Here is a 27,670-nt window from a genome sequence, read left to right as displayed (position 1 = left end):
GGCAGTAGTGTTTAACGTATTTTAAATATGGTGTCTTGGGCAAGATTTTGAAAGTAGCTTCTATGAGCTGTCACGTCCAGGGTTGTAATTGCCCATTACAGCTAAAATGCTATTTTTCGTAATTATGAAACTATGCGATACTATAATGATAATTTTAATTCGTAAGAATCAAGAAGAGGTGGAAAAGTTTGTGTATGACAAATAAAATTTGTCAATTTTGCTTTCAGAAGGTCACAACTAGCGATTTTATGATCGCTGATTAATCGCTCATCGCGTTGCTCATCGATACAGCTAATCGCTATTGTGACCATCTGAAAGCTAAATTGACAGGTTTTATGATTCATACACACACTTTACCTTCTTTTCTTGCATCTTGTAAATAACAATTATCATTAAAACATCTCATAACTTCATAAATCCGAAAAATAGCATTTTAGCTGTAATGAGCATTTGCAAGCTTCGTCACGGCGGTTCGTCGGTGATATAATCCTCACTTAAAGATAAATTTAATCAAAAAAGCTTAAAAAGTATGCAGATTCCCGCTTCACCTTATTGAGTCGCTCGCATGATTACTTCGGCAGTAGACATGCATGATTAAAATCGAAATAATCTTTCCAGTATTGAATTTTATTCTTTTTCAATGCTAATATATAATCAAAAAACATTGAAATTCAATCAAAAATTATTAAAATAGAATAAAAAATGATTAAAATTTATTAAAAAAAAAAGATAATCTACAATCTAATCAACCATGATTAAACTGGGATTAATATCAGATGCTTATTTTTTAGAAAGAGAGGATTAATTTTTAATCATTCGATATGATTAAACTGAGTTTAATGTCAAATTGATTAAATTTCAAGCAAAATGGGAATAGTTAAATTTATCAGTGCTCATAAATTACATATTTCACGCTGAAAATTACATTAGGTCCTAAGTAACATTGACAGATTCTCTTCGTCGACTTTCTCTTTGTATCCCCATGGCCATTTAAAAACATTCCCAGGTATTTTCAGCACACAGTTCGATAAAAGAATCTTTTACGAGATCTTTTATCTAGCATTCAATACGACAAACACAACAAGAAACGGTAATGTGCTCAAGTTATTAACGAAAGAGAAAGTCGACGAAGAGAATCGATCAATGTCACTAAGGACCTAATGCAATGTTCAGCTTGATTTCTGTTTTCTTTTCAGCTGCGTACACTGATAAAAATTCAATGATTATTTTTATGTGTCCCACATGAATTTTTGTATTGTGATAAACAAATGATATATCTAGATAAACATTTCAAAAGGTCCTATTTGCATTTAACGATTCTCTTATTCGACTTTCTCTTCCATTAATAACTCAACTTCAAAAGCATTCCCTGCTGTGTTCAACGTTCTAAGCACAAGATATGAACTGCTGCTATCAAACTGTGTGGCAAAATTAGCACCAAATGCATTAGCGTAGGCGTGGTTATCAAAAGAGAAAGTCGATGAAGAGAATCGATCAAAGCAGATAGGACCATTTGAAATGTTCATCGAGATATATGTGTCTTACACTATACATACTATCAGTGATTTCAGTTAAAGTTTAGCATGGATTATAAACAATTTTTAACCATTTTTGGTGAGGTCAAGCATTGTTTCTCATTTATGCGGGAACGTGTTGATGAACTTATTAACATATTTTTATCTAATAAAAGTGTATTTTGTGTAATAATGTATTATTTTGAACTTTTTGAATATATGTAATTTTCTGTGTATTAGAAAAAATAAAGGTGTATTTTTATGTATGAATCCATTGAAAATCATTTATGCGTATATTCTGCCATTTTAGTGTTTATGTTTACCAATAACGTTTTTAAAAGGTCCGGGCCAACAGGCAGCAAGACATTGCTGACATTGCTGAGCCTTCAAGTGACGACGTCACTCTACCATAACATTCCATACTGCGAACAGTGAGATTTACGTCACTGCGAACAGCTGTTTCGTGTAAAAAAGATAAACATTGCAATGAAATACGAACACCGCTAAACCACTAAACATTTGCACATTTCTCTAACACCAATAAGCCTGTTGTCCCGGACCTTATATAAAGGACATTGTATGTTTACCACTCGAACCCTAAGAGGAAGAGGAGACAACTGACTTCTTACTCTTTTATCTCTATCTATATCTCTATCTTACGCACTTCAAATCGGCCAATCACACGCTGGTTCACGTTTGACAGAAAAGTGGTTCGTTTTCGCCCCCGTATTGTCTCCACCGACAAACCGACATGAATGATCATAGCAAAAACAATAAAATTTCTGACCAAAGCACAATACTGACGTCTGGCTCCGTGTTCGCGGGAATTATTTAGCTAAGCCATGAACCGGCATGCAAAAGGAATGAATTGGTTTGTGTCTGATCTATTCTGGACAAATTATTTTTATCTAGATAAAAAAATCGTATGATTTTGGCAGTTCGGATCACTGCACATTTAAATCGGCCGTTTACGATTTTCGGGCATAAGTCAGAATTAAGTGTCATGTCGGTTTGTCGGTGCTGGAATTATTTTAAATCAGTACGATTATATTAGCAAAAATCACCATGTTAGCGCCCCTTGGTGGGACTTTGTATGGAAGCGAGCTGTCAACGAATAGATTTAGCAACCGGTGAACACTCGTGTTTATTTCAGTTACCGTGGGAACGTAATTTGTGATTAGTCCCGGTCCCTTTCAAATTTTATCATAATTTCAGTGCCAACATTTCAAAAGGGGCGTAATTGCATTTGTAAACAATGGCTTTAGCCGTCGATTTCTCGTGAATTAAAGCTCACTCATAAAAAATAATGACACCAACAGATAGATAAATGTTTCCTCTACCAGCTAGCATTGTTATTTTGGAGGGGTGAGATTTCATTCGCGAGGAATTGACGGCTAAAACCATTGTTTACAAAAGCAATTGCGCCCCTTTGAAATGTTGGCACTGATTTATGTACGTTCCTTATATTTGAAATAACGTTTCACATTCATCTAGTGACGGCCGATTTTCATTCGAATAATCGAATAATCGATTAACGAACTGAAAAGTAAAATATTTGTAATCGGTTATATCAACCGGTGAACACTCGTATTTATTTCAGTTACCGTGGAGACGTAATTTGTGATTAGCCCCGGTCCCTTTCAAGTTGTATCATTATTTATGTACGGTGCATATATTTTAAATGACGTTTCACATTAATCTAGTGATGGCCGATTTTCATTCGAATAATTGATTAATCGATTAACGAACCGAAAAGTAAAATATTTGTAATCGGTTATAGCATTAACATCTCCAGAGGATCATCACCGATCGTTTCAAACATGTGCTGCACTCTCATTGGTAAAAAAATAGCAGCACAGCGAACAAAAAAAACGATTTGTTGTTAATCGAGTAATTAAAAAATGGGACATCTCTGATTTTGGTGTGTTTGTTTTGATAAAAAAGAGCGCAAAATTTCATCTCTACCGAGGGGGCAGCAAAACCACAAAATTACCTTGTATACGGGGGGTATTCATTGGATGAAAGGGACCGTGAAAGAGGACACTAAAATAGAAAGTTTTTCTTCTCACGGTTTCATCTTAGTATTCATCTTTGGTTATATCATGCTGATATGAGCATTAACTTCTCCAGAGGATCATCACCCATCGTTTCAAACATATGCTGCACTCTCATTGGTGGAAAAATGACAGCCCAGTGAACAAAAAATAATCGATTAGTTGTTAATTGAATAATTTAAAAAATGGGACATCTCATGGGTGTGTGTGATTGATTCGATAAAAAAGAGCGCAAAATTTCGTCTCTACCGTGGGGGCAGCAAAACCACAAAATTACCTTGCATACAGGGGGTATTCATTGGATGAAAAGGACCGTGAAAGAGGATATCTTGATTTTTTTTTTTTTTTTTTTTTTATTATAGAGATTTTTAGCCATAGGCTAGTTCATCTCTTAACATCTTGATTTAAAAATTGAGACAATCTTGATTTAAAAATCGAGATGAATAGCTACGGAATCGATAAAAATATTGTTGTGCTCAGAAAACGAAGCTCTATCAGAAGATGTATAAAAATCGATATATTTTTTAAAGTTAAACAACCCAATTTTACCCATTTTGAAGAATAGAGGCTTAACTCATTAACTCATTACCTCGCTAAATTGATAATTGTGAGCTTTAATATATAGTTTTACGCTGGTTTTTGTAGCAAAATATTAGATTATTGTGACCAGTGCTAATTTCAGAACGATATTTCTGAAAGAAAATGTCAAGTTTCCAAAATTGTGTTCATGTTACATGATGCACCTAAGTTTTAAATTTATAAATATCACCAATGATTTGGTGCAGCATAAAGAAAAATAGAAATATAAGCGCTTTTTCAACAGCGTGTTTTGGCTGCCGTCGGGATTAAATATGCCTTCTGCAGGAATACAGCAAGATCCACTAACCTGGAGAAAACACTTATATTTAGCTTGCATTGCCTTAGTCTTCATCTCCGTCCTACCCGTGATTCATTATGATTTATTGAGTTTCTAAGATATAATTCACATAAACAAGTGACCATCATGAAGAAGAATATGAAATAGTGATGTTATAATAATTTTAATCGGTCTCTACTCCAATGCTACATGGACTAAAACTTTGGTCATTTCTTTTCATAAATAAATGGTTTAAAACACGAACGAACATAGTTTCTCCAACACACACATCTGGGACCTTTATTAAACTGTGATTTTGGATCATCCAACCTTCGATTATCGAATATTTTCCTCGATATTTTCATTCAACAGTCAAGCGAACAAAAGGGCATTTTTTCGAAACCAGTCTGCAATCATATTTTATTCGATAAAAGCTCAATGTGCCACATAACAAAAAAATCATTATGAACTGAAAATCTGATCAACCAAGCATTACACCTTTATCACAGAGAACAGACATGGAGGCTCAAACAAAATTTCTCTAAAAACTTGTGTAAAGATTTCTATTCGACTTAAGCGCCACTAACGGCGACTTCCCCACTTAAAAACCCTCTTTGACAACATGATGGCGCTGGCGTTGAACAAATTACACTAGACACTAAGTGCTAGTAGCGCTAAGTGGCAATTTTCAACAGAAAATTTATCGATACTAGCGCCAAATTGGTCGAAAGTGGAAAATTTATAGAGAAAATCAGGAGATGCTAACACCACGTAACGGCGACGTTCCCACTTATTTTACACAAGTTTCTGACCGAACTTGAACGTCTGTTCTCTGTGCCTTTATCTCGTAAAATTATATAGATTAGTTTCCAACAAAATACGCTCAAAAATGCTTTTCGAAAAGCTGAATTAAAATCATAATTTTTGTTTGCGTTTTTCTCATCTTCTTCGACCGTCAACTGATAGCGCACCTTCTCTATGGGCTGACATTGGCTGAATATTTATTTAACTTGTATAAAATAGCAACTATCATTTCGAATTTTCCACACCGTGTCGTTGTCATCGAGTGCGGTTGGTGACAGAAATGTCAAATCTGGTATACAAAATGGTGTTTGTTGGATGCTTATGCTGCATGGGTACATCTATTCGATATTTCCCGACAGGTTCTCTTTGTCTTAATTACGGAGTGGTTTTAAAATTTGGTTGCTCTACATAATTCTTAAATTTGGTGTTAAAAATATTCTCAAATTTGCCGAACGGTTGATCCAGACGACTACAGTGAGGTCATTGCGACATAATTAAAATGCCCAGTCTGAAAATGATAGAAAACAGCAAGACCAGCACCCCGGAGTCCTTCGGAAATGCTGTGGAAAGTGGTGGTAATGATGAATGCAATTCTTCGAAGGAAGCCAATCACTCGCAAATCGTTGCTAATTCCTCGGGCAGCAATAACGGGAATGCCAAAGAACAGCCGGCTAATCCGTTGCAACAAATTATACTGATTATCGAGCATAAAATTCGCAATTTGGAGAAACGTAAGGTATGTATGTATAACATGTAAATTAGGTAAATTCGTGTTATCGCCATCTTGCTAGTTTCTGGTTATGAGTATCAAACAAGCCCCTTGCTAGCCCCTGGTAATACGCATTAGGATATAATTTAATTTTTTGATAATATTTAATACTTTCAACGTACACAAGTGCGCTTGTTACTTAATTCAAGCTTTCTTACCCATATCAGCTGAGGAGTGGCATCAACAGTCTTAAAATCAATCGTAAAACCGACTTCCCGAGTGTTTGCCGGAAGCTTATGTTTCTCCGTGTTTTCTCTTCCGTCCGTTCCAGAATAAACTGGAATCCTACAAGTCAATCGAGAAATCCGGCAAGAAGCTGACGGGTGACCAGAAAATTGCTGTGTCAAAGTATGACGAATGCTTAACATCCCTGGAATTGACGAGAGAGCTGTGCAAGCAGTTCCAATCGATTGTAGCGGCAGCAAATAAGGAGGCGAAGAAGGAAGCAAAGCGAGTAAGTCATTTTTGTTTGTCTGGTCGTAATTGAAAAGCAAAAGGTTCGTCGCAATAAGTATTTATAAATAATAATCGACACTATCAATGTGACGTCAAATTTAATACCCAGCAGTGATGAGAAGGGACATCTTACCATTTATCGTTGGCAAAATATTTATAATTTTTAGAATTATTTCAGCAACAATTAAGCACAAAATTGTGTATTTCTCTGAGAAAATAGTGAATGCGTTGTAAATTTTCTCATAGTTCACAAAGGTTAGATTAGATAAGCCAGTAAGGTCAATTTCTAAGACTTTAGATTCCACCCAATTGGTTTTCAAGAATAAACTAATATTTCCAAAAAACTTTTCGCTTGGAATGAATAAAAATTGTAAAAAAATTTCTAGATCTGGAAATCTATCTAGGAATTTCTCCAGCAAGGTTTATAAGGTTTGATGTGACCCTCTAAACAATTTGTGTTAAAATTTCAAGACTTGATGGGATACATTGAAAAAATATTAACACAGTTCCTTCTTTACTGGCGGCTCAAATATTTCAGTAGGATTTCATGGAGTATTTCATCTTCAAAAAAGGAAATACCATTATGAATAAACATGATGAAAATTACCATTCAGCTGTGCAGGTTATCACGGAAAAATTTGTTATACCTTACTTGATTATGGTAGGTAGTAATGTGCCATTACAATAATTGAAAGCAGTGTTTCGTGGTTTCATTTAAGTTCAAAATAGTTTGATGCCATAGAACAACTTTGATTGTTAAGCTGAATGGCTCCATGTCCAATGATTTGTAATCATAGGAATTCCAAAAGTGCCTAAAACGGATACAAGTTCACAATGCTGTCATGTAATGGAAGAAACACTTTTCGGGGATGAACCAACCTGCGGCTGAAATTCTCTTAAATAAAGGAAATCAATCAAGAAACACTCAACTTAAATAATACTGCTCATACGACGAAAATGACACATTTTAAAACTTATGTTGGATACTCTTTGCAAATTCATGAAACGCCAAGGGTTAAACAATGTAGTCTGCACATCGAACAAAGATCTCCAAGACGATTTGGACAATCATAGATTTTTCGATAACATATCTATATATTGCACATGAGGCTCCATGAAGTGATAATGCAGTCTGTAGGTCGTACAAGGAATCATTGGCCATGTAGAACTTGGAAATTTCAACAGCTGGTTGAATTATAGAATCAGATTAACACAACAATTTGTACCACAGAATGATAATATTTAATGGACTTTAATGGAAATCTAAAGAAACAAAATTTAGACTGATCATTTGTAGAAAATTCTTTGGATTGATGTGAGTTCCTAATTCCATGAGGTTTTGCAAATCCAGGTCATTATCAAATTAGTTCGTGTTTCTCCACAAAACCTTGGAACTTGTTCCATATGTTTCCAAGCTCTCTTACTTCTACATAGATATCAAAGCATTTATGAACATTAACGTGAAGTTAAAAAAAAGAAATGCAAAGATTTTCACTATAGGTATTTAACAGAAATTCGCTGAATTTCTATATAGTTCTATAAAGCACTACAAATTTCACTGAACTTTTGCATAATTTGCCGAACTTCCACAAAATTCTCTGTACTTCTTTCTATGAAGTTCACTGAAGTACTTCGAAGTTCGCTGAGCTTCTAATAAGTTATACGGAGATAAACTAGCCAGTTGGCTAAAAAATTTAATAAGTTTGCTGAACTATTACACGATTTGTTACACTTCTAGACAGTTTCCTGAACTTCTTCGCAGTTTCCACGAAGTTCCCCAGACTACTAACTTTTGTCAACATCTGTAAAAATTTAATATTATATAGGGGAAGTGTACCAGTTACGGCACTAGTGGACCTCTAATTGCCTATTTATACGGCCTAAAACGTTAAATTTTTCATAAAAATCAAAATTTCTTCCACATGAAGCTGTTCTGCATGCCTACGTTGAATAATATGGATTATTGTGAACATGAGTTAGGCCAAATGGCTAATGAGGGGAGCACTAGTCCCATAACTGGCACAATTCCCATATTTGAACAAAACAAATGTATCGGCATGATATAGGATACCAAAGCTACAGCAGTTGTCCTACCGGCTAATGAGAGCAGGAAGCGTCCTCAAGGGGAATATACTACCACAGAACTCGGAAGCTTCTAAAGTTTAGTTATGGTCCAACAAATTATTTTCTTTTTATAGACCTTCCGCATATCATACTACTCCGTGTTTCAATAATTTAAGAACAACAGATTAATATTTAATTTCCATTCTCCTCTATTCCAGAGCGTGTTCGTTAGAGCGCAGCAGGAAAATGCGAAAATCCGTGAAGTGCTGATCATCCAGGACGTCTTGAAGCGTTTTACCGAGGCTAACGTTCGCGAAGATTTCCGCCAGGGGACTAACGGAGCCTGCAAGATTGCCGATAGTGACCTGATGCTGCTGGAGCAACTGTATGAGGAAACATTGGCCAAACGTCCGAAAACCTCTGCCGAACCTACGTTTGTTACTGCGGTCAAACAAGCGGCCGATCATTTGTCCGCCATAGTCGATGGTCGTAACAAACCCTTCGCCGATGTTACTTACGTACACATCAAGAATGTCCTTGCTGAGATTCAAAACTGCGGATACTTTGATAAGGACATTATTACCGTAGAGGAAGAGGAAACTGATAATGCTGAAGATAAGGACACCCCGACTGAAGCTGACGAAACTGGCCAGTCTGACGAACCCCAAGAAGAGGAAAGTTTGCTGCTAGCTGAGCAAAACAGCCAACCGAAGGTGAACATGGATCCATCAATTGCCCCCGTGTTGTCGGGTAATGAGGCACCCAGTATGAAAGTATTTGCCGAAGCTCCTGCTGCCACAGCAGTTCCGACTCCATCATTTCCTACTCAACCTAGCATGGTACGTCAAATTGCACCAAATCCACCTTCATCTTCGGTTCCGGATGTTGGAACTGCTCCCACTTTAGTAGCGCCACCGGTTCATATGCCAACCCAAATCATCAATGCAAATAATGGGCTTTCTCCAGCAAGCACGCCGAATGTCCATTCAGCTGCTGCTATCATTGTTCCTACTGGACCAGTAACTGTTCCTATGATGCAACCCACAGCCACACCAATGCCGCCTGTTCCCGGACAACAGCTCAATGCAACTACTGTTCAAGCTGTAGAGAATGCGTACTTTAAGCAACACTATATTCAACAGCAGCAAATGCGTCCCATCCATGAAGTGATCGGTACTGGGAACTTTTTCTTCTTGCAAGAATCAGAGATCGACAAGCCGGATGTAATTTCCACGTCGGTTCCATTTGGAAATCCGTTGACCTCTACCAATGTTACTGCTCAACAAACGCATCCGCAACAAGTCCTTATCGGACAGGCAACCAATTCTTCCAACCAACTACCTGTAGACCAGCAGGGTGTGCCGGCTCAACAAGCGACAATGATTGTCCCTCAGCAGCAGAATGTGATGATGGGCGCGCAGCATCCTCCTACCTTCAATAATCAACCCTTCCAGAACCTGACATCACCTGCTGCGAAATCATTCAATCACTCGATGCAGCCTCAAGCAATGGAAACGAGACAAATAAGTCAACCGATGAATGCCGTCCCACATTCGCGATCACCGGTTGTGTCAAAATCTACTGACCATGGTCATATTCCAGGCTTTACGACAAAACATACGACAGTTGTGGCCACTCAGTCCGTTGCACCTAAGGAACAAAGCCCCATTGTGGTGCAACCAGCAATTCCAGACGAATCACAAAACAACGCACAAAGGCAGTCCGTGCAGAAAGCTCAAATGCCACAGCAAAAACCGATGGTTGCCCAACAAGGCAGTGCCTTGAATCAACCATTCAATGCTAATCTACAACAGTACCCTTCGTTAGTTCAAAACATACATGAATCCCCAAATCAAGCAGTGTCTAGTAACTTAACGCAAAATCTTCCCGGCCTAATGGTAGACGGCGGCACGGACAAACTGAAGGCCTCTCTAAACCTGTCCGACAAGTTTCCGCTCAATCAACCGCATTTAAACCAACAGCATACCAAGCTGCGCCACGATGAATGGAATAGAGGATCTGATTTTCCACCCAACACGTCCAAGTCTGAAGACCAGTGGTCTAATAACGCGATGGCCAGGACCAGTGCAGCCGATAGTGGCTCGAATAACAAAGGACAGTACACCTTGTCCAACCAAGCAAAACCGCAACCAGTGTCTATCGCCAACGAAAACAGTGTTCCCAATGCCACCGGTCCCGTGGTAAATGAAACGAGCAAACGGCATGAACAAAATGATAATATGACATCCAACTATGTTCAGGAGTTGCAAGGCACCCATGGAGGCTCACACCAAGCACAGCCCACGTACGGACATCGTAACTCTCGTAGTGCCTCAAATTCGCAGTATCAACAGAATAACGGAACGAATGGTTAGTTGAACATTGATAGGATTAGTTTTGTCATTGTAGGTTACCTAACTAAACTATCGCTTCATCTGTTTCAGCACGTTTTGATAACGGAATAAACAATTCTTCGTCAACGTTCTTCAAAAACAACGAAAGATTTTACCAGCAAAATCAAACCAGTAACTACGGCACCAACAAGTCGGACTCGTCTTATCACCAGCGTAGCTCAATGTTCAAAAACCGGAACGACAACAACGGTAATCCTCCATCTCGTGGTGCGGGGTACAGTTCCTCAGTTCCATCCGGTGGCACAGCACCTCCGAGCAACAATGGCAACAACAGTGGAAACTTTGGTAGCGGTATAGATTACCGATCGAATGCTCGCCCAGTGAACAGTACAAGAAATACGGGCCCACCTTCATCGCGGCCACATCAACGTAACCATTCCGGAAACAGCTATGGAGGTCCTCGTGGAGGATCGAACACTAGAGCGCCACAGTCTTCTATCAATGCATGAACGCTCTGAAAATGCGGACTAGCAAACATGTTAAGATTGAAACGCATTGGAAACTAATGATCTACGCGTATGTATTTGCTGTATTTGTAGTGACAAGATATTTTCTAAGCAAATAGAAATACTTCATAATAATTTTAACACAAATATTCAAATTAAGTCGAATACATCTTATACATCATGCTAATTATTCAAATAAGTCTACCTTGCTTTCCATTGAACTCTGTATTATGTAAGCAACGTATAGCAGATAATAATAAACACTTTGAGTGTAATCAGCAATTTCACCTGCAATCGTTTATTCTGAGAACACTAAAAAACGCCCTGGGGGATAAACAGTTGTAATGCTATCAAGGGGTAGGTGAACTAGGACCAAGAAGGCTAATCCTATGGGCAATCGCACCAATATAACCAGTATACCAGTATGTCTATCATGGCGAATTTGATCAATTTAATTTATATTTATCAGCATCTGATGTCCAAATCTTTATAGCTCATTGTCTCTCATCCCAGCAGGCCTGGGTTCAATCCAATTCTGAGGCATAACATCTCTGATCACGCCTTCCTTCGGAAGGGAAGTAAAGCCGTTGGTCCCCGGTTCATGAGTTGATAGGTCGATAGGTAGGGTCCAGGTGTGGGAGCTGCCTTCCTGGCGTCGGTAGCATTGGTGCTCAGCACGGAAAACAAGATCGACGGAAAAAAAAGCAGGGATCTTTTGGCAATGTCACTGGTAACCATGTTTCTTCAAGTGGCTTCAAATGACTTTCATACAGTGCCGCAATGCTGTTGAGAAAATTTGAACGTACGACCGGAACTGAATAAAAATGGAGTGCGCGGCAACATTTTGAAAAATAAAGCGAAGACCAGAGACGGCAGTCACTCCATGACAATATAACTTTTGTCATATTCTACTGTTTTGCTTGCAGCGCAATCATTTTTATTACCATAATACTAAATGAATCGTTCCGATTCGAAATTGTTTTTTTATCACTAATAAATGTTGCATTTAATTGAATCAACAATAAATAAATAAATAACAGATATCAAATATTTCGTGAAAATAATTAAACACTTTTTTCATCATGGAGAACAATAGTCCTTTCTGGTGAATTGAGCGAAGAGTAAGGTTTATTTACTTTGCTCGTTTGGTTCAGCGTTTGACGGTTCGTTTGATTCTTCTTGCTTCAGTCTATGTGTGTCTCTATTCAACGTCTCTGCATCTGATATTATTATTTTCAAAACATTGATCTTTGTCTTCTTCGCATTTCAAGCTTATTGCATATCGAATATTTGCTCATTGCGTGCACTCAACTTATAGCGAATTCGTTTATTATCGGGGTTCCAGTTACCAGTTCCAACCCAGTGCGAAACCGAACTTTTTGTCAGTGTGAACCTCAACCTGAGCTAGGTTTTAAAAACAAACGATCAAACTGACGTTTGTCAGAAAACAAGCAGACCCAATCTTGATACCCGATCCAGGTTGGAACTGAATAATAAACGAATTCACTATTAGTGTTCTAGTTGCACTTCTAAAGTTATTAATTGAGAGCTTTCGATGCCTGTACCATTTTTGCATTAGTATAATTGTGTGGCAAATCCAATCATACTTCTATGCCCAGGGAAGTCGAGAAAATTTCCAACCCGAAAAACTCCGAGACCGGACCGGTCACACTTGCTACAGCTCTGTTATGCAACATATGCAATAAACTACCCAAGCCCACTAATTGTCCATTTTCAAATATAACGCGTATGTATGACTAATATAAAAGTAGAAAGTTCCGAAACCCTCAAACTTATATCGCGAAAATGGCGATTATCGAGCAGTTGGTGGTTACTTGGGTACGCGGTGTCCTTTCTTATAATATTATATTAATTGTATATCCAATGAGACACCTGCTTAAAAAGAAACAAATAAAAAATTCGAAGAAATACAGGTTTTAAAAATAAATATATTGTGTCTTCCGGTTGTCAATCAATAATCGTTCTGAATTGCGCCTTCCTAACATCTATGCACCACCCTAATAAATATGTTATGGTTCTGTTGCTTAAAGACGTGTTCCGGGTATCATCCAAATTATTTATGGAATAATTCTATTATTTGGGTTATCGTTCGTATATGATATTTTTTAAGGGCGCCCCTCGATCACCACCAGTTAATATTAAATAATACATCGAAATACCGATTTCGGTGAACGAATGATGCCCATATTTGAAAAATAGTTCTGGCAACTCTGAACACAAGCGTGACGCAGACGGCCCAATGACTTTGTATAAAGTCCACCCGAACAGGCAGCTTGCTTGTGTTGAAAGCAAAATTATTGCTTTGAACCATGAACGTGAAGTCGTCGCTAACAGCTGTTTCTGTGTAAAGGATAAACATTACGATGAAACATAACATTATGATGAAACATAAACATAAAACAGCACATTAAAAAATGCCTTTTCACTAATACCAATAAGCCAGTTGGGTTGCACCTTATGGAAATACATTGAGCCAGGCCAGCTATCAAAACTGAGTTACACCGCCCGTCAGCAGTAAAGTTTTACGAGGAACTGTTCAGTGCATTATTTTCTCGTTTTGCAGCGAATACGTTCAGCGAAAACCTTTTTAAAAACATGGAAACTCGTAAGCTGAAGAAGGTGAAGGAAGAGATTGTTCCAGGACCATCGTTCGAAGAAGTAACCGTGAAGGAAGAGCCGCAGGATGTGCTGCACCAGTCCGTCGAATTTCACGCTGAAGAAGGCACAGCTAGTACATCTCGCAAAAGGACCAAAGCAGTCAGCAGCACAAACACGTAAGTAATATTTTATAAGAGAACATGGGGTAAAACGCGCCCGTATACGTAGACGATCGTTTTTTATTACACATTAAATCAATACTTCTCATCGAATGTATCCATTAGATGAACCTACTTGAGTTTTCCGAAAAGCAGTGGCGTCGCCATAACTTCTATTCTATTCACTAACAGTTGCTAAACGTAAGCAAATTATGAAAAATTCTTTAAATGAATACAAATCAGTGAAACTAGGCCTGCGTTTTGGAACCGCGTAAATTTTGAATATGAATATGTTTTGGTGAACGGGAAAAAAGTCGAGTTGCGTGACGCCAATGCCGAAAACTTCATATGAATATACGCAAGTGCCTATCTACAAATGACTCGAAGAAAAAAAATATGTACCTATTCGAAATAGCTAATTTAGATGTTGTGTTTTGGGGTTTGTTCTGGTACATTTTAGATAATCGAAGATTCTTAAAACTACAAGTTAATCTACAACCAAAGATTACTCTTTTTCATTGCTGCTCGTTCTTTCGCATAGAATTATTATTTTTGTGACTTGTGAAAATATTTCCTTCGGATATTTAATGAAGCAGGGACCATTCCCTTTGTAAATTTCATGAAGAAAATAATGTTTCTTTGAATATTTAACAAATGAAATACACCATTTGAATATTTATGCATTGTACGTGAGCGATTTGAATATTTGTTTGATATGAGCTTTGGCTAATACCGTGGAGTTAAAAACGCTTCAAGTTTAAAGCAGTTTGAAAAAATAAAATTAATTTGCAATGGATTTTTGTTTCTTTAAGCGTCATGCTATTGTGTATTATTTATTTTGCATAACAAATCTTTACAATCTTACAATATTTTAAAAACTTAAATCATATTAAAACTGTAATGGTTTAATTGAACCTAATATGCCTACTACCGGCCTAATAAAAACAACCATAAGAAAGAGTCGACAAGTTTGGGAAATCATCAAAACCATATTTTGTGGAATAGTTTTACCAGTCGGGTTACCGTTTGTTTATGGAATCAGTTTATTAGGGACGCACTTGGAAAATTACACTTTGAACGCACCATGAATAGAACTTCTCTTTCTTCCACTTTGAACGCACCATGAATAGAACTTCTCTTTATTCTACCAATTTTTATTTTGAGCAACCAGTTGTAAAATTAGCAATGCCTTAGTAAAGATAACTCGGTCTAACATTTGCAGTAATAATTTAAAAAATAAATAAATTTACGTAGCAAAATATTCAAGTTAGCCGTCAAATCCACGGTATTAGGTGCTGCGCGGAATTAGAGCAGTCACGGTACCTTCCTAATAAGATTTGGGCATCAGATTCTGATCTTGACTGTGGCAACAACACAAAAACAAATCCAAAAACTACCCCTTTTCTGATGTTCCTAATAAAATACCATAAACGAACGATTACCCAAATGATTGAACTATTCCACAAATTGTTTGGATGATACCCCGAACACGTCGTTAAGCAAACTAAATATAATATTTTTTATTAGGGGTGGCCAGCAAACCGGAAATTCGAAAACTAGCCAGGCAAACTGGGATAAAGTCCTAAGTCTCATAAGTCTTTCTGTCCTGAGGTGGTTTACCACATATAATGGAGTCCGACTCGTGCCGTGCGAGTCTGGCTTTCCCTTTTGAAGGGAAACTTAGACCAGGATCTTATTTTTTTGTTAGCATAAAATCTCTCAAAATTAAAAAAAAACCAAAGTGAATATACCCCCTACATTTCAATGCCTGAATTACCCAGATAATTCGCAAAGTTTATATAATTCAATTCTTTATAGGATATATGGATTTTTTCAAGTATTTCCTTAGAATCACCCCAAGATGTCTTCAGAGTTGCTTTCAGGATTCCCCCGAATCATCTTATAATTCTTTCTGGCATTCCCTTGAAATACTCGTCCTTAGAATCCACAATACAATTATCATAGTATTCTTAATAATTCTCGTGATAATTCCTTTAAAATGCTCTCCATTATTATCTGTAAAAGTTACGATTTGGAAATTAATCTTTGTAATATTCCTAAGAATTTCCATGGAATTTATCTCAGAATTGTCTTGGAAATCTCAACAAAACTGATTTTTTTCAACAAATTTCTTTAGCTTAACATTATCTCATCCTCTCGGGATTCCATTTAAATTATCCCTATAATTAATTTCATTTGGATTGCTTGCAAAAATCACGTTGAGATTCTTCTCAAAATTTGTCAAGCATTCTTCTTGAAATTTTCTTGTAATCCTCTTCAGAAATTCTTTGAAAACTACGTATTTTGATCTTACAACTACAGACTGTACACCTATGGATCAAAAGTTTTCCGGAATTATAATCTAGGTCTGTCGAAAATAACAATTTTGGTTTTGTCATACTGTTGGTAGATTTGGATTTGGTCTTTAAAACTTCGATAAAGCTTGTAATATTACTTAAGTTATTTCATCATATTGAGCTATTTCCATTAAACCTGGAAACCTATTTTAAATAACCGGGAATTTTAATTCCTCATACCAATGGCCACACTGCACAATGTCAGCCTCTACAAAACATATGATAATGAAACTGGAACTTCACACTCTGCGAAATAAACGAAATGCGAAACAGAAATTCTAAATATTGCCTTATTCATTTTAGCTACAAGAAATTGGTGTGATTTGCCTTATTTACACACGTCTGTCAATGCTTGGATAAGTAGAGAAGCTAAAGGCATATGATATCTTGTACAGACATACAGAGTATAGTCAACAATCAATACGAAACTAACGATTTTAAATTGGCTCACCACTTTAGTAGCCTATTGGTCCCAAGCAAACGATTAACGTACCCTATTCTAGTCGAAATTCTAGTACTATGCAATGTTTGTTTTGATTCGCTATGAAAGTTTGACAGATAAAATGAGGGGTTATTGGTTTTACCTATGTTTCGAGGGGTGATTCGACAAGCTTGGGACCGAAGATAGTACCAGAGTTGAGCCAAAAAGTTGAGCACGTTTCTTCGGGACCTACTTGTCTTAGAGTTACCTCTATGGTATAGTCGCTATATTCGTAGTCTGGCAGATAGAATCTCGGGAACCAATTGAACTGTCAAATAGCAGAACTAATCGAGCAAATCACGACCAACAACAGAAAAGAGCACATCAGCTATTGCGAACAAATCTAAGGAAACCCTTTTCTTGTGACTCAAGACTCGTCTACGCAAACTAACACCATCTTTGGGTTGGGGAAAGTTTCCCTTATCCGATGATGCTGGTAATTTGCGTTCGATTGGCGAAGAAAGAATAATCAACGTTTTGTTTATAAAAGTTGATAGTACCTTTTCAATTGTTGGTCTACAATATATTGAATTGGTTCCACTTTTTGATAGATCGAAATTCTATCCGCCAGACTATGAATATAGCGACTATAATACAGAGTAGTACCACAGACCAACACTAAGACCAAGGAGTCTCGAAGAAACATGCTCAATCGAGAACGGGGTAAGCTTATGGATGTACTTGTGACCAACTGGCTAGTCAAGTAAATGAGTCAATTTTCGTGTTGATTGTTGGTAGTACAGCTTTAATTTAGTACCCCAATTGAGTTGTGCTACCCCGTTGGGCCACTTCCCTGACAGCGTCAGAACCTGGCCCAACTATTACTGTATTCAAACAGAAGAGGACAATGAGGAAAAATATTCACACGAAATCAAACTTTTTTGATTCTTCTATTGGACAATATTTTTGCTCGTGTGGTGGGCGTTTTAGACATACATTTACACGACAACCGCTTCGCATATAAAGATGCGTGTAGGGACCACTCAAAATAAATTATTCGTGTTTCAATATTTCCCCTCATTTTTACTTTCTGGTTGACTACAGCCAGATCTTGAGCATCTTTTGTCAGGAAAGTTATTATTTGTCTCGGTCGGAACCGATCCGATTTAACAAATATAGTGAGGAACATTTCCGGCGCCGGTGGTGTAGTGGTAAGCGCTCACCCCAATGGGTCTGGGTTCAATCCCAGCCAAGGTCGGTGGTATTTTTCTGAGGCATAAAAATCTCAGGTCACGTCTTCCTTCGGAAGGAAAGTAAAGCCGTTAGTCTATGCCCATGTGTGTTGAATGGGTGTGATATCCTACGCAGGTACAAGATGGCAAGCCAATGTGCAGGAAGGCAGTTTACAAAAACTGCCTTCCTGCACATTGGCTTGCCATCAATGGATGGCAATGTTCGTCGGTGATTGGCACTAGATTGCGGAACAAAGACCCACGTTAAATAGAGGAATGAAGAGTAGTGAGGAACAGGCCCAGTATTGATAATCCAGCTAAAAACATTCTGTATCTGTAAAATGATTTTCAAACGTATTGCTTAAATAGTTCTTTGGTCATTGGTTCACTTAAACATGATCTGCATTGCTCTTTGAAAACAATTTTCATTAACAAAATTACAAGAAAATATGCAAGAATTTAATAGGCGGACATTTTGAAACAAAAGAAGGAACGTACACAAATTGTTTAAAAAGAAGGGCATGTCCTCCTTAACAATGCCATCTGGTAACCTAAACCTTAATTGACTGAGCTAAACAGAGGTATTATGAAAGGATCAAATACGCTCTTGGGATAAGCCTGTGGCATAGTTCTGTAAATTAATGTTATGGACATCTCCAGCAGTGCATACCTACAAACACACTTTTGATTTTAAGCGATTAAAATTTTCTCGATTTTGGTTCTGAACACAGTTTTCCGATGATATTTTTGTTTCAACTATTTTCAAAGATTATTGCATTAAATTTAATCGAAACTGAACATAAAACGAGTAAAATACTATTATTTTTAGACCTAATTCACCTGATAGGCAATCAAGTCAGCAACCGAAAACGTCAGTACGTATGAAAAATCGTTACACGCAAGTAATTCCCGAGGACATAGATCTAGCCAATATAATGAGATTTAACCAACTCGAAAGGCTCGGTGGAGACAAACCGATTGATCCGACCGGCTTTGACGAAATCGTTCCACAGTGCCGCCTCTGTCTGCGTAGAGTTTCACGTGAGAATCTCGAGATTATCGTACGCAAACATAAGAAAAAAGCGAAAGTTGCTTTTCAAATTCGTATTTTTCCGCACGATGCTTACCCATTTATTTGTTTAAACTGCTTGAGTCTGATGGATATTTTCATTGAATTTAAAAATGCCGTGACTCATGCGAAGAGTTTGCTCGTCAACGAGAGAGCTTATTTAGAAAGCGACGGGTGGGACGATCCAGATTTTGTCGATGCTTTGAAAAAGTGCAAGCAGGTTGTCGAGCTTCATCGGAAGCAGATTGATTCAATGTATGAAGAAAATTCGAAGCCTCAAAAGAAAGAGAACGAAGATTGTGTAGGGGGCAAAGTTGAAAGTGACGATAATGTCGAAAATGACGCTATCAATGAACCAGTTGATGAATCTACCATACAGCCAGAATGTATTATAACTGAGGACTTCGCTCCGTCACACTCCTCGAATGCAGACAAATCATCAGAAAATATTAAACAGGATGTGGAAGAAGTTGCACAGTCGGCTACTGTTGACTCTATGGATGTGGATTCCAGTTCAGAGGATAAAGATTTCAATCCAGAGGATAAAGATTTCAATCCAGAGGATGAAGAGGAAGATGACGAAGACTATAATCCGAAAGTAAAGAAGCTAAAGATTAGAAAATTGGACACGCATGCGCGTAAACCACCGGCTCTTGGATATAAACAGGTCGTCTCAAAACAGTTGTGCGATTTCTGTGGCGCATCCGTTCGTCCAGAATCAGTGGAAAGTCATAAAAATCGTCATCTAGGTAAATAATTCATTGTTGTTTTCGGCTAAATTTTAATGATGGCTTTTGCTGTTTAGGTGTCAGACCATACGTATGCTCTGTCGCAGGTTGTGGATTAACATTCTTAAGTCGTTACTTGCTATCCAGACACAATAAACGTTTTCATAGTGAAAGCGGGGTGCTGATCAATACCTGCAATATATGTGGCAAGCAGATTCGAGGTTCAGTTGCAGATTTGAAACAACATCAAAAAAGGCATAATATTGATCAGAAAAATCATATATGTCTGGTGTGTGGTAAAGGTTTCACCATGAAATGGTATCTTACCCAGCATTCCATTATTCACTCCGGAGAATTTCCGCACAAGTGCAAGTATTGTGGAAAAAAGTGAGCGTACAATGGGTGTTTCAACTGATGTTTAAATAATTTGGTGTTATTTTTTCAGATTTAACAACAAATGGAGTATGAAAACACATGAAAAGAACATTCACGAGAAGAAAAATCAAGTTCCAATTGAAGAAAAGCAAACGTGGGATCCTGAAAGCGTCCCACAGGTCGAGCAACAGCCAAACACTTAATAATTTTAATGATTTCATCTGGATTGATCAATAAATAATATTTTGTTGTTGTAATAAGCAAGTCATCAGTCTTATCATTCTGATTATACATATTATTGGTTTAAAGCCATGTAAAGGAAATCTTGACATGAGAAATTTAAATGTTATTTAGCAATGGATTAACGTAAGCTTTAATCTCACAACTACTGACTGCATGGCACAACCTTCTTTCTATGGGCAAACAGTTATTAAAAAATATGTATGGAACATTTTGATTTTTTTTTTCTCAAAGATATCGATTTTAGAAGCGAACACAGAAAAAAATTGGTTGGCCACTTGTATTTTTTCGATAAAGGTTCTAATTTCGTAAAAATCAAATTAAGAAAAATTGTATGCGAAAATCTTTAAAAAGCTATCAGTAACGCTAGTGTGTAGTCGATTTGCTTTGTGTGTAACAAATATATCTGTTACCTATTTTTAGACCTAAATCACCTAATAAGCAATCAAATCAGCCACCGAAAACAGCAGTGCGTAAGAAAAACCGCTACACGCAGGTGATTCCAGAAGACATTGATCTTGACAATATGAGAAAATTTAACCGACTAGAAACGCACGGTGGAGATAAACCGATTGATCCAACCGGTTTGGGCGAAATAGTTCCTCAGTGCCGCCTCTGTCTGCGTAGAGTTTCACGTGAGAATCTCGAGATTTTCGAAGGCAAACATCAGAAAAAAGCACGAGTTGCTTTCCAGATTCGCATTTTTCCGCACGATGCTTACCCCTTTATTTGTTCAAACTGCTTGAATCTAATGGATATTTTCATTGATTTTAAAAATGCTGTAACTCAAGCTAAAAGTTTGCTCGTCAACGAGAAAGCTTATTTAGAAACCAATGGATGGGATGACCCAGATTATATCGATGCTTTCCAAAAGTGTAAGCAGGTTGTCGAGCTTCATCGGAAGCAGATTGATTCAATGTACGAAGAACTGGCGAATCCTCCAAAAAAGGAGTATGGAGATCAAGTGGATGATGATAAGACTGAAGAAAACATAGTTGAAAATAACGACATGGATGATCCAGAATATGAATCCAACATGGAAGATGTTTCGTCGCTTTCTAATGAAAATCCTCATGTCGAAGATAGTGAACAGAAAGCGGAAGAAGTTGAAAGTCCAAAAATGGAGGTGACCGAATTATTAGCCGATGACTCTATGGACGAGGATTTCATTTCGGAAAGTGAGGCGGAAGATGATGAAGATTACGATCCAGGAGCAAAGAAGCCAAAAATAGTTAAGATGAAAAAGTCTACTACGCCTGCAAATGCTTGTGAAGATAAGCCTGTTCATGCAAATAAGCCGGTAGTTTCAAGACAGTTGTGTGATTTCTGTGGAGCATCCGTTCGTCCAGAGTTAGTTGAAAGTCATAGAAATAGTCACTTAGGTAATTGGAATTCAATTCTTAATAAGTTTTATGTTAATAGTACATTTTTTTTGTCTAGGGCTCAGACCATACGCATGTTCTGTAGGAGATTGTGCAGTAAGATTCACAAGTCGGTACAATTTGGGCCAGCATATTATACGTATCCATAAAGAAAGTAAACTTCATACCTGCAATATATGCGGCAAGCAGATTCGAGGTACACTTGGAGTTCTGAAATATCATCAAAAAAGGCATAATGACGACAAGAAAAAACATATCTGTCAAGTTTGTGGTAAGGGTTTCACAATGAAATGGTATCTTACCCAGCATTCCATCATTCACACAGGAGAATATCCGCACAAGTGCAAATACTGCGGGAAAAAGTGAGCATACTATGGGTATTTTGAATGATTTTTAAATAACTGTGTGTTATTTTTTTCAGGTTTAACAACAAATGGAGTATGAAAACACATGAAAAGAACATTCACGAGAAGAAAACTCAAGTTCCAATGGCAGAAAATCAAACATGGGATTCTGAAAGCTTCCCACAGGTCGAGCATCCGACAAACCTTCCATAATGCTGATCAGGATTTTAACGATTTCTTGTGGATCAATAAATATGATGTATTGTTGTAATAAGCACTTTTTTTATCCTTATGATACCTATAATAAGTTTATAGAAATGTATAGGAAATTTTGACAAAAGGTATTGAACAACTGGGCAAATCTTTATGTTCTTTGTTTGTCAGAAATAGCCCCTAGATCGGTTTAGGTGGATCCGATTTTAAAAACACCTCTCATAAAATAAAAGGTACAAGCATTCCATAGTACCCCACACCACTTACGAACGCATACTGCATATCTCTGCAGTCAAACCTCTTGTTGCGGAGATCTATTTAAATAAAAATTTTAAAATAGGCATTCGAAGTTTTGTTTACGGAAGCTGATACGCCATTTTCAATTATTGGTCGAGATATAATATTTGCACTCAAAAAGTTTATCACATAAGCTATTGTTGAATCTAATGTTGACCTAATCTCAATGCGTCATCTGCATAATATAAATGGATATTTTTGGTTGCTAGTGAAACCAGTTTCCTACTACTTTGTCTATGACATCATTTCAATTAGATGAACCGTTTTCGTGTTATGATTTACTTAAACTTTGTTTATTGCCTCTAGCGAACAGTTATGCGAAGTTTCATGGAATTCTAAGAGGTAGAATCCAAAATTTGCTTGTTTTTTCGCTATTTGGCCTGGAACAGCTTAACTGCAAACATCACCACGAAATTACATGAAATTACACTATGTGGTCAATGAAATCAATATTAAAAATCAAGTCTACCCCGTTTTGTATACAGTTGTTTGGCATAATGCCGTGACACATAGCTTTATTTTTATTTTTATCAAAACAAACAGTGGTATCACATTTCCTGGAAAATAATTTGCCGTAATGCCATTTTTCGATATTGCTTTTCCCACAATGAGCTTTTCACCGGAGGTCTATTTATTATTTATTATTTTTATTAAAATATATTCAAAAAAGAAATATTCCCTTTATAAAAGTATTCCAAGAAATCCCATCTTTATTGAAATTTTCGAAAAAGAGAAATATTCCTTCTTTATCAAAAAATTGTTTTCCGGAAATAGACTTTCCGGGCAGTTGCATTCGAGGAAATGGACACCATTCAAATTAGTTTATTAATATAATTAGATTTAATTTTAGCGCTTAACAAGTATTATGCCAAACGGGATCGATCCTGAAAAGTCATGTGATCACGTATATGTAATGTGAAATTCAAATGTTTTTATTGAATTAAAATCATGGGCGAAGCTGCATTGGGAAATAAAAATATTAATCAACGAAAACAGAAAACTACTATAACTTTAGTGTGCAGTCGTTTGGCTTTATGTGTAACACATATATCTGTTACCTATTTTTAGACCTAAATCACCTAATAAGCAATCAAGTCAGCCACCGAAGACAACAGTGCGTAAGAAAAGCCGCTACACGCAGGTTATTCCAGAAGACATTGATCTGGACAATGTGAGAAAATGGAACCGACTGGAAACGCACGGTGAAGATAAACCAATTGATCCAACCGGTTTGGGCGAAATAGTTCCTCAGTGCCGCCTCTGTCTGCGTAGAGTTTCACGTGAGAATCTCGAGATAATCGTAGCCAAACATAAGAAAAAAGCACGAGTTGCTTTTCAGATTCGCATTTTTCCGCACGATGCTTACCCCTTTATTTGTTCAAACTGCTTGAATCTAATGGATATTTTCATTGATTTTAAAAATGCTGTAACTCAAGCTAAGAGTTTGCTCGTCAACGAGAAAGCTTATTTAGAAACCAATGGATGGGATGACCCAGATTATATCGATGCTTTCCAAAAGTGTAAGCAGGTTGTCGAGCTTCATCGGAAGCAGATTGATTCAATGTACGAAGAACTGGCGAATCCTCCAAAAAAGGAGTATGGAGATCAAGTGGATGATGATAAGACTGAAGAAAACATAGTTGAAAATAACGACATGGATGATCCAGAATATGAATCTAGTATTAAAGCGGAGTGTATTACTACTGAAGATGTCATTCCATCACTTCCTACTGAAAATCCTAACACAGAAATTATGGAACAGAATACGGAAGAAGTTGAAAAACTAAAAATAGAAGTGGCAGAATCAATTCCTGATGACTCTATGGACGAGGATTTCATTCCAGACGATGAAGAGGAAGATGAAGATTTTAATCCAAAAGTTAAGAAGCAAAAAACTGTCAAGATAAAGAAGGCTGCCACAGCTGCAAATGCTTGTAAAACATCTGGAAATAAGCAGTTAGTCTCAAGACAATTGTGTGATTTCTGTGGAGCATCCGTTCGTCCAGAATCAGTAGAAAGTCATAGAAATGCTCATTTAGGTAATTGATTTTAAAAATCTTAATATGTTGTCTATGTTAATGAATAATTTCGTTGCTAGGGATCAGACCATATGCATGTTCTATGCAAGATTGTGCATTAACGTTTACAAGCCGGTTCAATTTGGGCAAACACATCAAACGTATTCATAAAGAGAGCGAAGTTCATACATGCAATATATGTGGCAAGCAGATTCGAGGCACAATTGGAGTTCTGAAATATCACCAACAAAGGCACAACGTCGACCAGAAAAAACACATCTGTCAAGTGTGTGGTAAGGCTTTCACGATGAAATGGTATCTTACCCAGCATTCCATTATACACACAGGAGATTTCCCGCATAAGTGCAAATACTGTGGAAAAAAGTAAGCATTTGATATGTATACAACGACCTTCTAATAATTTGGTATTACTTTCGAGATTCAACAACAAATGGAGTATGAAAACGCACGAAAAGAACATCCACGAGAAGAAAACTCAAATTAAAAACGAAGAGAACCAGTCATGGAATCCTGAAAATTTTTCGCAAACCGAACCTCAGCCTCATATAAAATAATTTATTTCAAAATTTAAATATACCAATTTGAATGGCTCAATAAATAGTTTGCTTTTGTAAATGTATTCTACGGTGTGTAATTGGCACCGTTTTCAGTGTTCTTTGCGATCGACGAATAATTAAATCCGTGGTACATGTAGGTGGGTAACCAATAACTAAATGATAAAAAAAATAGTGTAATAATCCTTTGCTATTTTCAAAGCCACTTAGATTTTTGGTGAATTTTCAGAGTGCAACTTAGTTTTCATTTTTGTGAAGAGCTTTGAGTGGGTTGGTTTATTTCCTTTAAATTCCGTTATAATTGCTTATCTTTTGACAGATACGCGTATTTCGTCTACTACTTGCAGACTTCATCAGTGCCAAGTACTCAAGGAATTTAAAGGAAATAAACAAACCCACTCAAAGCTCTTCATAAAGGGATTCCGTTAAGAGGTTCGACAAATTTAAAGGATTCATTTTTGTGTTTACACAGCAAAGTTGTCCAAAATTACATCCATCATTGAATAGGGTTTCGATTCATTGATGAAAAATAAATTTCCTTATATTCCCTAATTTTCCAGTCGATTTGAAAAATTGTAGACAGGGTTGGAGTGATAGACATAAAGGCAATCAAAAAATAAATTAAGCTTACTGATTTAAATTTCATGCATGAATCTACAGTAAAAATAAAATGTTTTAGATTTTTAATGGGAAAATTTACGGGAAACCGAACAAAGCTATTCACAAGGTGGCCAAGAATTTGATGGAAATCATACAATTCTTTATTGTATCTATATTAATCGAATTCTGTTAAATTACACTCGAAGAGCGATAACACATCATAAACATCGAAATTGCTTACAAGCTTGTATACAGTATCTCAGATTTATGCGAAATTGCGCTTAAATTGACATAAAACTACGCCAAATCCAGCGTCAATAACGTGTGTGCCATATATCGCAGAAATTTATGAACATGATTTTTTTCATACGGCGCTGGATACCAAAAATAAGTCTGCAATCCAATTAATATTATAGCAATGTCCCCCATGTCTACGTAGTTTATGGATAGCCCCTTTCTGTTACACTTTTCTGAACTTTCTAACTCCATAATATTACACAGTTTTCAAAGACCAGAATCTTGAAATTTGTTCTCCATCAAAGTCTCAGAGCGATAAGTTTTTTTTTTTTTTTTTAATCCTGGATATTTAAGATCTATGTATGGAATCTTGAAAATGTTCCAATGTTTAATAAATTGTTCCTTAGGAACTCATCTATGGATTTGTTCAGAATCTTTATAATTATTTTTACTGTCATGATTATGATTATGACCGGTATTCCCTAGACATTTTTTTCCATAACAGTCTCGGAATTCTATGCAGAACACCAATGCATTTCACCAAGAAAACTCTTGAAATGTATGCTTAATTACCTTCACATTCTTAACAGTCAGAATACCAATGGTGCAAAATGCGTGTCGATGCTGCGAGCAAGCTCGCTTCTGGGCAACAGGACAGGCATGCAGAGTCGCAGTATCCACACACACGACTGGTTATAATTCTAGCGAAAATTTGTTTAATTTATCTCCATTATTTACCTTAGAATTCGCTTGGAATATTCCTCAGAAATCTCTTGGAATTAATGTATTCTCCCTTGGATTTCACCTCATAATTCTTCTCAAAATACCGTTCAAAGGATTTTTCCTTGCAGCACTCCTTAAATTTTCTCTTTGATTGATCAACATTGAAGAGATTTTCAGCCGTAGGTTAGGTGATCATTTCTGGATTGTAGGCATGTAGTCAAGTTTGCTGTAGAGTTAATTCACTTTAAAGGAAACAGGTTCCGAATTGCCTTAGAATGCTCCCTGAAAGAGTTCCGTGGAACTTTAGTCATGTTCCGTATAATGACTTCTTCACCTTTCCTTCTTTCTTTTATCATACTAAGTAAGTAAAGTCTTTATCCATATTTTATACACTGTATAATATGTTTAATAATATTATTATCAATCATATTCCAAAGCATGAGTTGATCGCAGGTATCATTTACGAACGTTTTCCATGTTTTATAATGTGTTTTTTTTTAGACTGACCATATTGCCCCATATACCCTATCATTGTCCCGTGCACCAAAGAATACTAGGTATAACGATGAATTAAGCCAGTGGTTAACAGTCGATTAGGATAGGTTGGTCGATTCTCTTCATCGACTTTCTTCATCTTCATAACAGTTACTGGTTCCAAACGTAAACAAGCCATAAGTAACAGACAGGGTTTGTTTACGTTCGGAA

The 27,670-nt window shown here is 36.9% G+C and overlaps 2 protein-coding genes across 4 annotated transcripts; both read left to right on the top strand.

Moving 5' to 3' along the window:
* Positions 1–5,574: 5,574 nt before the first annotated feature.
* On the top strand, positions 5,575–11,664 carry Capr (Caprin). Its single transcript, XM_065226990.1, has 4 exons — positions 5,575–5,964; positions 6,269–6,451; positions 8,736–10,887; positions 10,962–11,664. Exons 1-4 carry the CDS (start codon positions 5,728–5,730, stop codon positions 11,378–11,380), a joined length of 2,991 nt encoding a protein of 996 aa, XP_065083062.1. The 5' UTR covers positions 5,575–5,727; the 3' UTR covers positions 11,381–11,664.
* Positions 11,665–13,913: 2,249 nt separating this feature from the next.
* LOC135705368 (zinc finger and BTB domain-containing protein 49-like) lies at positions 13,914–25,772 on the top strand. Of its 3 annotated transcripts, none has more exons than XM_065227061.1 (4): positions 13,914–14,172; positions 23,881–24,851; positions 24,911–25,214; positions 25,270–25,772. In XM_065227061.1, exons 1-4 carry the CDS (start codon positions 13,994–13,996, stop codon positions 25,403–25,405), a joined length of 1,590 nt encoding a protein of 529 aa, XP_065083133.1. In that variant the 5' UTR covers positions 13,914–13,993; the 3' UTR covers positions 25,406–25,772. The 3 variants fall into 3 exon arrangements, with proteins under 3 accessions (XP_065083133.1, XP_065083131.1, XP_065083134.1); XM_065227059.1 differs by lacking the exons at positions 23,881–24,851; positions 24,911–25,214; positions 25,270–25,772 and adding exons at positions 18,994–19,982; positions 20,039–20,348; positions 20,407–20,731; XM_065227062.1 differs by lacking the exons at positions 23,881–24,851; positions 24,911–25,214; positions 25,270–25,772 and adding exons at positions 21,000–21,958; positions 22,017–22,355.
* Positions 25,773–27,670: the final 1,898 nt, after the last annotated feature.

The sequence above is a fragment of the Ochlerotatus camptorhynchus genome, unplaced genomic scaffold, assembly GCF_037179485.1.
Source record: "Ochlerotatus camptorhynchus isolate MF236.1 unplaced genomic scaffold, CSIRO-AGI_Acam_v1.1 ptg000265l, whole genome shotgun sequence".
NCBI classification, from domain to species: domain Eukaryota; kingdom Metazoa; phylum Arthropoda; class Insecta; order Diptera; family Culicidae; genus Ochlerotatus; species Ochlerotatus camptorhynchus.
This window is presented reverse-complemented; position numbering and strand designations above follow the sequence as displayed.